General features: G+C 43.6%; 1 protein-coding gene across 11 annotated transcripts in view; it reads left to right on the top strand.

The window, feature by feature from the left end:
- The window catches only part of mbnl1 (muscleblind-like splicing regulator 1), a 331477-nt gene that overhangs the window by 301486 nt on the left and 17887 nt on the right, over positions 1-12104 (top strand). For 9 of the 11 annotated variants that reach the window (XM_063045328.1, XM_063045320.1, XM_063045323.1 and 6 more), the window contains 3 exons: positions 661-814; positions 8859-8894; positions 10794-10888. In XM_063045328.1, coding sequence (XP_062901398.1) covers positions 661-814; positions 8859-8894; positions 10794-10888 — 285 coding nt within the window. The remainder of the gene's footprint in view (positions 1-660; positions 815-8858; positions 8895-10793; positions 10889-12104) is intronic. The other 2 variants (XM_063045325.1, XM_063045327.1) reach the window with 1 other exon arrangement.

Below are 12104 nucleotides of genomic sequence, written 5' to 3'. Positions count from 1 at the left end.
TAACTGACATACCACACTCAGCTCATCACCAATGGGGATGCCCCTACAGCATAGCATAGGGGGGAGGTTGTTAATTCTATATATTCATAATAATTCAATACTGATATGATTGGCATGGCTTTTATTTTTTGATTTTAAAAATGTAACGTGTAAATGTTTGTTAGTCAGTGTGTGATACCTGCATGCTTTGCACGGCAAGTTTTTAAATTTTATTTATGGGATAGTGGGTGGGTTTGTGAAGAACAGGCTTGTCTTTGTGTTGTCGATGTTCCTTTTAGTAATTACTCTTAAAGATGTTCGTAAACACCTGCTTTTAATGTTGATCGCCATGGAGTTGGCAGTGCAAACTATTTTGATTCAGTCTCACTTACTGCTTGCTCAGTGGTGTGTAGTTGCATAAAGTGCAGTTACTTAGATTTCCTGTTTATTTCGCTAATAAATTAGTTTATTGGGTTAATGCTTGCTGTACATAATCGTTTCTGTGTTCTTTTGTTGTCTTGTAGCAGGTAAATGCCTCCATGTTGCTTGCTTGCTAAATGGCTAAAAACAAAAAAAAAATGTTCACTTGATACTGATTATGTTTTTTTTCCCCCTTCTGTTTGTCTCTTTTTTCCTCCTCCTTGTCTTTTTTTTGTACACTCCTTTGCCTGTCATTCGCAGGGCCTTCCTCCTGGTGTCCTTCCCCCACTACCAAAGAGACCTACACTAGAAAAAGCCAATGGTGCCACGACAATGTTTAATACCGGTGTTTTCCAATATCAACAAGCCCTTGCAAACATGCAGCTGCATCAACAGACTGCTTTCATCCCTCCAGGTGAGCACACCACACCTCTGCGCTCGACACCAGCTCACTCGCAGGATTAGTTGTGGATTTCTTTTCTCTACGTTTTCCGCTGAATGTTTTGTCAAATGTAAAATGCACTAACGAAAGCATTCCAATCATTTCGTTCCACGTAATTTGATCTCCCCGGTGCCTTTCTCCTTTAAATCGCGAGATTACAATAATAAGGCTTTGTTTCCTAACTTTGTGACCTAAGGAAATGGGAGATGATGCCAGCAGCTCCACACATATAGAAGCAGAGGGGACGCGGAAAGCCCTTCAGCTCATCTGTACAGACTGACCAAAAGTTGGAGCAGGATTAACAAGTTCAAAGTAAACTTATTATCAACATAAGTATCCCAGAGTGGTGTTCTTTAATAATTGGAGGAAATTAAGGGGGTGGGGGGATGTCAGTAGTAGGTTTTGTTACACAGAGTGTAGTAAATGCATGGCAGTTGCCGGGGCTGATGGTGGAGTCAGATACATTAGGGACATTTAAGAGATTCTTAGAGAGGCACATGGATGAAAGAAAAATGCAGGGCTAATTGTGAGGAAAGGATTCAGTTGATCTTAGAGTAGGTTAGAAGGTTGGCATAATATTGTGGGCCGAAGGGCCCGTACTGTGCTGTTCTGTGTTCTATGTTCTTTTGTTTAAAATCTGACCTCTGCCTCCCCTTCCCTCCTTTTTCTGGAATGGCAGAGGCTAAAGAGAGATCTGATTATAAGTTTATGAGAGACATAGACAGAGTAAACAGACAGTTATTTTTTTTCTCAGGAGGGCATGCATTTAAGGTGAGAGGGGGTAATTTCAAAGGAGATGTGAAGGGCAAGTTTTTAAACACAGAAAGTGATGGGTGACTGGAATGTGCTGCCTGAGGTAGTGGTAGAGGCAGATACTTTAGGGATTTTAAGAGACGTTTGAACAGACACATGAATGTGAGGAAAATAGAAGGATATAGACACTGTAAAGGCAGAAGGGATAAGTTTAGTTAAACTTTTGATTACTAATTCAATTGGTTTAGCACAACAATGTAGGCTGAAAGGCCTGTTTGTGTGCTGTACTCTATGATCAATGACCATACAAGTGTAAAAGATAAAGTAAACTTGGGCTAACACCATCAATGAGCAATTGCCCTGTTTCTTCCTCTACCGAGCATTTACATGGTGAGTTCTGGGACTTCAACACTCACCGAGTGAAATAAACGTTCTCTCTTGACTTCTCGCAGACAGGTTTTTCAAATTTGTACCAGAAGGCGAACATGCAGAAAGTACTCAGCCGGTCAGGCAGCATCTGTAGAGAGAACAGCAGTGCCAGTGTCCTTCCATTAAAGTGATCGACTGTTTCTCTCTCCACAGATGCTCAGTGTTTCCTGCAGTTGCAGTTTTATTGCAGGCATCATAAATCTGCGGTATTTTGCATTCTGCATCTTTCACCATCCCTCCCTTACTCACCCACCCCCATTCCTTCACCTTTCCTTATCCCCTCTTTGCAAACCCTGTCCCCATCTCCACCTGACCACCTGTTCCTTCCCTCGGCCCATTAGATATGTAAATGCAGAATTAGGTCATTCAGCCCATGGACTCTATCCTATCATTCACTCATGGATGATCTTTTTTCTAAACCTATTCTCCCACCTGTTCCCTGTAAACTTTAGCCCCTCTTACCAATCAAAAATCAGCCTCTCTCAGAATTGCTCAGAGTACTTTTCTTTCTTTCTCTCTTTCTCCCTCCCACTTCCTCTCTTTCCCTCTCTCTCCCTCTCCCTCCCTCTCTCTCTCTCTCTCTTTTCTGGGTGGTGGGGGGAAAGGAGAGCTTGGAAGGTTGTTATTAGTGGTGGACATTGGCACTGGGTGACTGGATTGCAAAAGAAACCCCACCTGGTTTGCCAAGACTGAGCCATGGATAACTAAACCCAACCCAATATGGGTCCCAGCAGAAACGGCCAAGCAAACCACCCTGAACAGGAAGGGCAACAACAGGAACACCCTCAATGTGTGTACTTTGGAAATGTGGCTTCAATCACCAGTGCAATCCTGGGATGAAACTCATCTGCTGCTTGGTCTCCTCGGTCTCCATGCTCCCTCTGCTGGCGCTTTGAGGAACTGAGTGACTGCTTGTAAATTGGAAATGCTGAAATGCACCAGAAAAAAAGCAGACGTAATCTCAAACACCATTATTTCAGTTTTTATGACACCTATGGCACAAAAGCAGCTAGCTTTTTAACAAATAAACATGATAAAATTAAGCAATGTTCAAAAATCAATTATTTCAGTGAAAGATTGTTTTTAATATGCCTGTAAAATGATATCCAAACATAATGCACTATAATCACATTAATTAATTTAAGTACTTAAGCCGGGCTCAAGTACACCCCCCCCCGCAAGATTTTCTCTAGACTCATATCTCCAGGCCTAAGAATTGTGAATCCTGAATTAAAAGCATAAGATGTAGGAACAGAATTAGGCCATTTGGCCCATCAAGTCTTCTTTGCCATGGCTGATTTACACACAGTGGCCTCTGTGCTGTGCATTCAGAGATGCTCCTCTGCACACCACTGTTGTAATGCATGGTTATTTGAGTTACTGTCACCTTCCTGTCAATGGTAGGTGTCCATGACATTAAAAAAGAAGTTGGGAACTTCTGGTTCAGAGGGATATGTGCCAAGTACAGGCAAATGGGACTAGCCCTTGTAGCACCTTGCTCAACATGGTTGAGTTGGGCCGAAATGCCCGCTTCCCTTCTGCTTGACTTTATGACTGTGGAATGTCCCCCCTCCAGTTTAGATCTGCATGAGCCTGTTAGCCCAGGTTTACTTTAAACATGCGCGTGTATGGTCCATCCATCATGAAGAAAAGAGATATCAGGTTTTACACAATGACGCAGTCATCCTAAGAGGCGTGAGGTAGATTTATCTGTGAGATGTCATAAAGGGGTTGATGAAACCATTTATCTGTATAAGACGAATGATAAGACTGTTTAAGTGTATAAGGTGATAAGAGGCTCAGGTAGAGTGGACAGCCAGCACCATTTTCTCCCCAGGGAAGAAATGGCTAATACGAGAAGGCATAATTTTAAGGTTGATTGGAAGGAAGTGTAGGAGAGATGTCAGAGGTCTTTTTTTTTAGCAGTAGAGTGTTGGGTATAAGGGGATGGGTGGTGGTAAAGGCAGATACATTAGAGACACTTAACAGACTAGATAGGGACATGAAAAATGGAGGGCTATGTGGGAGGGAAGCATTAGATAGATATTGGAGTAGGTTAAAGGGTTGGCACAATATTCTGGGCTAGGTGGTCTCTTCTGTGCTATACTGTTGCATGTTCTATGTAACATTTAGGAAACGTTTGGAGAGGTTCATGCATGAGAGGGATATGGAGGGCTACGGACTGGATGCAGGAGGGGTAGTGACTGTTCTTCTGCCTAGATGAAGACCAGCTCGGCACGGACTAGATGGGCTGAAGGGCCTGCTTGTGTGCTGTAGTGCTCTGTGACTCTATGACTGTATCCACTTTTGACCACTCTGGACACAAATTGAAGTTCATTTCGTTCTGCTCAACACAATTAAAAACCCAGCGTCTGCATGGATTCCACGTCCCCAGGCCCATTCAGCCTGGGGCTTTCTGAGGGGTGTTACTGCCGTCAGCTCTGTTAACCTGTGCCACCAGGAGTTCTTGCTCAAGGCCATTAGTGAACATCTTCCTCTGGTTTTACGATGGGGTAACTTTAGAGTGGATGAAGGAGAAATTTGCAGGGTTGTTGGTTGTGGTGTTCAAAGATCAAAGTGAATTTTATTACCAGAGTACATATATGTCACTACATAAAACCCTGAGATTAATTTTCTTGTAGTCAAACTCAGCAAGTCTATAGAATAGTAACTATAACTGGATCAATGAAAGATCAACCAGAGTGCAGGAGACAACAAACTGTGCAAATGCAAATATGAATAAATAGAAATAAATAACGAGAACATAAGATAATGAGATAAAGAGCCCTTAATGTGAGATTATGGGTTGTAGGAACATTTCAGTGATGGGCTAAGTGGGAGTAGTTATTAGATTAGATTAGATTATGAAGACACACAGTCCTCTTTTATTGTCATTTAGTAATGCATGCATTAAGAAATGATACAATAGAAGTTATCCCCTTCTATTCAAGAGCCTGATGGCTGAGGGATAATAACTGTTCTTGAACCTGTTGGTGCGAGCCCTGAGGAGCCCTGAGGAAGTATGGGTATTTGTATTAGTTCATAATGAGGTCGATTGTGAGACCAAGAGCCCATCTTACAGTTCAGGGGTCTGATAACAATGGGAAGGAAGCTGTCCTTGAGCCTAGTGGTTTGTGCCTTTAAGCTTTAGTACCTTCTTCCTGATGGGAAAGGGGAGAAGAGAGAAAGCCTGCAGTGAGTGGGGTCTTTGATAACGCTGGTTGCTTTCTTGGGGTAGTAAGAATACAAATAGAATCCATGGAGGGGAGGCAGGCTATTGTGGTAGGTGAACACATACTGTTTTTCTTTCCCTGGATTTGATGGCAAAGGTTTAAGTTGACAACTGAAAGGTTTAAAGGGGCCCAGAGGGCAGTGGGTGTGTGGATCAAGCTGCCAGGAGAAGTGGTTAAGGCAGGCACTATAATGGCACAAGGTCAGACATGCAGAACAACTTGATGGGCTGAATGGCCTAATTCTGTTCCTATGCCTTATGTTCCTTTGTCCAATGGGAGAGGATGGGTGGGTTCTTTGATTATACTGGCCGTTTTACTGAGGCTGTGAGAAGTGTAGACAGAGTTTGGGAGGTTGGTTCCTATGATGCGCTGAGGAACCGGGGCAGGGGTGAAGAAATAAGTTGATAGGGTAAGTTTCCTGAATCACTGTAGCAAAAAAGTCAGCACAAAGGCAATGGGCCGAATGTCTTCTTAACAACACTGATGTCAAAGCACTGCAAAGTGCAGACACCAATCATTGCAGTCTGTCTTGAACCCACCACCTGCTTTCAGAATGAAGCAAAGGACATTGCAGGATGCTGCCCTGTCATTAATAAAAGAGTGTGAAAGGGTTAATCTATCTTCCAGCAATTTCATTACCTGCTGAGGAAGAAAGTCAGATTTATAATTCCTGGCATGAGCTGCCCCATTCTCATTTCCTTCTGTCTCTGGTATTGTGTTTCATCACTGTACCTTTATTTAAATAGTCCATACCTATAAAAGTGATTGCTGTGGGTCCCCGTGCAAAACCACACCGTACATAAGATTATCCCTTGACTTGAAAGGAGGAAACGTAATGGAGGATCAGCAAATGCGACTGACAATGGAAAAGGATTGTCATTTTAAAATCCCTCGGAATTCTCTTTTAACACCTTCAGGGGACCCACAGCATTCAGCCATGGGTGTTGTTGCAACAGAGCTGATAATATTATCACCACTGCTTTCTCGTTTTATTTGCTTCACATTTCCCTGAAGGCAGCAATGTGTGCTGGTATGAACAACGTCCAAATCAGTTATTGGGCTCCCTCTGTCTAAGCTTACACGTTGTGCCATTGAAGTTTAAAGGACAGGTGGCTCTGCAGCTCAATTGCATTCTTTACCATTTCTCCCTCCACGGAACTGGAGCCCCTTTGGACAAACAAATTACTAGAGTGAACCAAGTCCACTGTCGGAGCGCAGTTAAACCTTTACACTGCCAGCACTGTCAGCCAGGTTCAAAGCAAGGGACCACCATCAACTTTGTCTAAAAATCAACTGCAGGTTGAGACGCTCACAAATTTCTACAGATGTACCGTGGAGAGCGTCTAACTAGTTGTATCACCGTCTGGTATGGGGGGGGGAGGCGCGGTTGCTGGGGGACTACCGCACAGGATCGAAATAAGCTGCAGAGAATTGTAAACTTAGTCAGCTCCATCATGGCCACTGGCCTCCCTAGTATCCAGGACATCTTCAAGGCAGGATCCATCATTAAGGACCCCCATCACCCTGGCCATGCCTTGTCCTCATTGCTACCATCAGGAAGGAGGTACAGAAGCCTGAAGGCACACACTCATCAATTCAGGAACAGACATTGAACCCACGAACACTACTTCACCACTTCTTTATGTCTATTTGTGCACTACTTTTTTAATGTAACTAATTTATATATATATTTACTGCAATTCATGTTTTTTTCTATTATTATTATTTCATTGTACCGCTGCCACAAAGTCAACAAATTTCTCAAGACATGCCGGTGATGTTAAACCTGACTCTGATTCTGAAGATCAGTATAAACTCACAATCCTCCTTTCATTCTGCGGAATCAGGTTTATATGACATGAAATTTGTTGTTTTGCAAAAGCTGTGCAGTGCAAAGACACATCTATAAATTACTGCAACTTGTAAAAAGAAAAAATAGTGCACAAAAAAAAGGTATAATGAGGTAGTGTTCATGGACTGCATGGGCCTCCGAGATGACCACAACCTTGCCGAGGAGCTTAGAGGTTTCCATGCCCTCAAGGACCCAGAGAGCTATGTTGGCTGGAGTCAGGGCCTTGTGCTTTGATTCTTGGTAGGGTCACCCATGCCAAACAGGTCAGAATGTTCTCCACTGTACATCTCTAGAAATTGACGTCCTCTAGCAGTGTTTAGACCCCCAAAGGACAAACCTTTCCCCTCATGGACTGAATCCCTCTCTCAAATTGTTTCTTGCTTCAGATTGCAGCATCTGCCATCTCCTGTGTCTCTTGCACGCCTCCTGGTGGTTACTGCTTGCATGGCACAGCTTCACTGCAGATACAGAGAGTTCAAAACAGTTGTTGTAATTCTTAAACCACTTCTGTTTTCACTTTGCCGCCAAGTTTAGATCCATCCTAAAAATCAAATCCATTCTGAGATTCCTATGGTAATCTGGGAGACATGGCAACCAGATCACTAATGAGGTAAATAATTAGATTATTTATAAAAGTCAGTAGAGCCCCTACATCACAGTGCCAGGGTGGAGGGTTGATCCTGATCTCTGCCGTTGATTGTGAGGAGTTTGGACGTTCTCCCAGTAAGCATGAGGATTCCCCCCCAAGGTGCTCTACTATCCTCCCATATCCCAAAGAAGTGCAACTTGGTAAGATAATTGGCCACTGTAAATTCCTCCTGGTGTGTTTGGCACGTGGTAGAATCTGGGGAGAAAGGGATGGGAATGTGGTGAGAATTTTAAAAAATAATGTAGTGTAAAGGGCCAGAAGGCTTGTTTCTGTGCTGTATCTGTCTATGACTGTAAACCTCTCCACAGTGTCAAAATGTGTTTGGATCAATGGAGAACCCCTGCTCTTCAAAATACTAGCATGGGATCTTGTCTCTTCAGCTTAGAGGACCTGAGTTTAATGTCCCATCAGAGGACTGTTTCTCCAGACATAACCTTTCTCAAGGGCATCCTGTCATGCACGTGGGTGGCGTAGAAACAGTACAGGCAATTTTCAATTATTTATTTATAAAGAGATACAGCATGGAACAGGCCCTTCTGTCTATCGAGCTGCTGCACCTGTTTAACCCTAGCCCAATCGCAGGATAATTTACAATGACTGATTAACATACTTACTGCTACATCTTTGGACAGCGGGAGGGAATCAGGGCAGCCGGAAGGAACCCACGGGGTTACGGGGAGAACGTGCAGACGCCTTATGGACGATGCAAGAATTGAACTCCAAACTGACGCCCCAAGCTATACGGGCGTTGTGCTTGCAGCTCTGCTCCGTGCCGCACAATCATAGATAGGGAAGACCCCTTGGTTGTCTGAGCTGTGTGGTGACTGACAGTGCAAAGCCAGCAAAGAAAAAAATATATATTAATCAGTGTTAGCTACCAGCACACATGTTTTAAGTATGTGTTTCACACAGAACACATTATTTTCTTGTAGATTAGGCTATTGTATGATTTGAGTGTACTTAAACAGCACAAGCTCCTGTTCCCTCAATAACAAATTGTTTCCTCCTTGTGACAATGGTTTCTAATTACACATGTGATGGGTTGTTTTAATTCTTTTCCCCTTTCAAATCCACCTTCCTGTTGCAATGCATGATGGGCAGGCTCAATATTGTGCATGACACCCGCTACAAGTGTTGGTAGGTGCCAGCTTTGTTATTTGATTATCTGTACCCGTACAATTTTTACTCACTGTCCCTTCAAGGTCCACTGCCGAGATCAGCTCCACGCACTGTTGGCATTGCATTGGGGTCCATTGCCTCTGTGCCTGCCGCGTCCAATTAATGCCTCAGGTCTTCCTCCCTCCACTGGTCCTTCCCCCGTGTGCCCACTTCCCCTTGTATTTGGCATCTTCTCCAACAGTCAAGCAGCAGACCTTAGCAATTTGACTTCCGTTCCTTCCCTTTACCTGTCAGTATAACCTTGTGCCAAAGACCCTGCACTAAAAAACAGAGGCACAACTGGAGACTTACTGGCTCCACTTTCAATGAATGGGACTAGATGGGATGCATTTTTCCCCAAATACATCTGTCACATAGTTGATTACACTATCATGTTCCTTTGCAAACTATGTGTGGTGAGACAGGGTTATAGTGCATTGGTTCTCCAGCGTAAAGTGCCATTGGTTAATGATTCTCCAGCTGGAAGTTTCATTGGTTGATTCATTCTCCAGCATGGAGTCTCATTGGTCCAAAATCGTCCTCTGGCATGAAGCATGGTCGTATAGAGACCTAATCCTTGAGTTTGCCTCATAAAAAAACAATTGTTGGAGGCTTTGAAACTGCCCAACTTGCTCTCTGATAGAGAGTGTGAAAGAAAATGATTCAAACTCCTACACTTCATTGTAACTTCCACTGAAGAGGATCGGAAGTGTAAAGAGGCCTTGTGGCCTATCATAAACTTGACTGCTCTCAAAATGATTTTTCCAGATAGGTTCATTCCCTCCTTTTTTTCTTCTTTTTAAGCCCATCACCCCTACTAGGGCATAGGCCATGACAGATCAATCCACTCCCAGGGGTGGGGTCTTTGGAGCTTCTGTTAGCATTTCTATAGCTCTGGGTTTTTACAAGATGTGGATGCTAGTCACGTCATACCCGCCTCCTTTCACAGCCAGGCCTGGAACAGGTCACGGTGGAGTTCCTGTTTACTTTTGCCATACAATATTTCCTTCTCTGTCCTCCTCTGTGCAGTTCAAGCATTCCTTCCAATAGCAATATGCTCCTTTAAACCATGTGGTATATACCGAAACCTCCAATGCCAACATGCCCTTATCCCCAGTACCCGGTCCACAAAAATTCACTTCCCCCACCAAAACACTTAAATCTATTCTGCAGATAATTGATTATCTGATTGGAATCAAGTTAGGTCAAAAAGCCAAAGTGGACTTTGAATGGATTGCGCTTCTCACTGCTAAGGACAGTTTGAATTATTCAAGCTCTTTGATACATAATATAGCTATTCAAATGATCCTATTAATTATTATGAAGCAGTAAAACTTTTATAAATCTTGCTTTGCAATAATGGATAATTATTGAATACTTTTTAATGACCTGTGGCTTAATTAAATGTTTGAAAGTATACAGTACATAGAGTAACATTTTAAACTGCTTCATGTTATAGAATGTAACCCTAATTGATGTTTTTTTAAGATATGTAATATCAATATTTATGAACATGAAAATGATTTACCTACATGTTGTTGTTAATCAGTATTTTCCTCTTTTGTCTCTCTTTTTGATATTACGTAATGTTTACTACTTTCTCCTCTCCCCATCCTTAATCACTATCCCATTTCTTCTCTCTTCCTCCTAACCTGTCCCACCTTTCTGACCTCACCTTTCCTCTCTCCTGGTCCTTCACTGTCCTACTGTAATGGCACCCGCTGCTGATGTCCAACTATCCTCCATGCATTGTTACCATGGCTTCTCCCTACCCCTCTCTCCCTCCACCCCTCTCTCCCTCCTCCACCCCTGCCCTCAATCCCTCCCTTGTGCTCCTCTGCTGCTCTTTTCCGATTTCCCACCAACTTATTTAAAAAGTACCCATGATGCACGGTGCTAATCCTGCAGCCGTTTCCGCGGCAACAACGTCTGCCACAAGTGTCCCCTTTGCAGCCACGGCAACCACCAATCAGGTTTGCTCATTTACAGCTTTGATTCTTCTTGTTTGCACGGAAATATTAATTTTAAGGTTGTAGCTTATCTGTCCGTCTTTATGCTGTACTTATCAAATTGCACAAAATTAAAATCTCCAGCCCATTTTAATTTACAAGAGCAGGGGGGGACAGTGGCCGTGCCTCTGGCGCAGAGTCTGGCCCTGTGGCTCAGAAGGATAGGGAAAGGAAGAGGATGGCAGCAGTGAAAGGGAATTCTGTGGACGCAGGAAAGAAGAACGGATGTTCGTGTGCCTCCTAGGTGCCAGGGTCCGGGATGTTTCTGATCGCGTCCACGATATCCTGAAGTGGGAAGGAGAACAGCCAGAGATCATGGTACAAATTGGTACCAACGACATAAGCAGGAAAAGGGAGGCGGTCCTGAAAGCAGACTATAGGGAGATAGGAAGAAAGTTGAGAAGCAGGACACAAAGGTAATAATCTCGGGATTACTGTCTGTGCCGTGTGACAGTGAGCATAGAAATAGAGTGAGGTGGAGGATAAATGTGTGGCTGAGGGATTGGAGCAGGGGGCAAGGATTCAGATTTCTGGATCATTGGGACCTCTTTTGGAGCAGGAATGACCTGTACAAAAAGGATGGGTTGCATTGGAATCCCAGGGGGACCAATATCCTGGTGGGAAGGTTTGCTAAGGCTATTAGGGAGAGTTTAAACTAGGATTGCTGTGGGGTGGGAACCGAACTGAAGAGACGGAGGAAGAGGAGGTTGGCTCAAAAATAGAGAAAGCTTGGAGACAGTGAGAGAGGGAAGATAGGCAGGTGATCGAGAAGGGACACGCTGAGACCGATGGTTTGAGATGTTTCTATTTTAATGCAAGGAGTATTATGAACAAAGCGGATGAGCTTAGAGTGTGGATCAGTACTTGGAGCTATGATGTTGTGGCCATTACAGAAGCTTGAGTGGCTCAGGGGCAGGAATAGTTAATTCGAGTGCCAGGCTTTAGGTGTTTCAGAAAGGACAGGGAAGGAGGTAAAAGAGGTGGGTGCGTGGCACTGTTGATCAGAGATAGTGTCATGGCTGCAGAAAAGGAGGAAGACATGGAGGAATTGTCTACTGATCTCTGTGGGTGGAAGTTAGGAACAGGAAGGGATCAATAACTGGGTGTTTTTTATAGACCACACAATAGTAACAGGGACATTGAGGAGCAGATAGGGAGACAGAATCTGCGAAAGGTGTAA

The sequence above is a fragment of the Mobula hypostoma genome, chromosome 4 (assembly GCF_963921235.1).
Source record: "Mobula hypostoma chromosome 4, sMobHyp1.1, whole genome shotgun sequence".
In the NCBI taxonomy this organism is placed as follows: domain Eukaryota; kingdom Metazoa; phylum Chordata; class Chondrichthyes; order Myliobatiformes; family Myliobatidae; genus Mobula; species Mobula hypostoma.
Note: the sequence above shows the minus strand (reverse complement) of the source record. Positions and strands in the feature narration are given on the sequence as shown.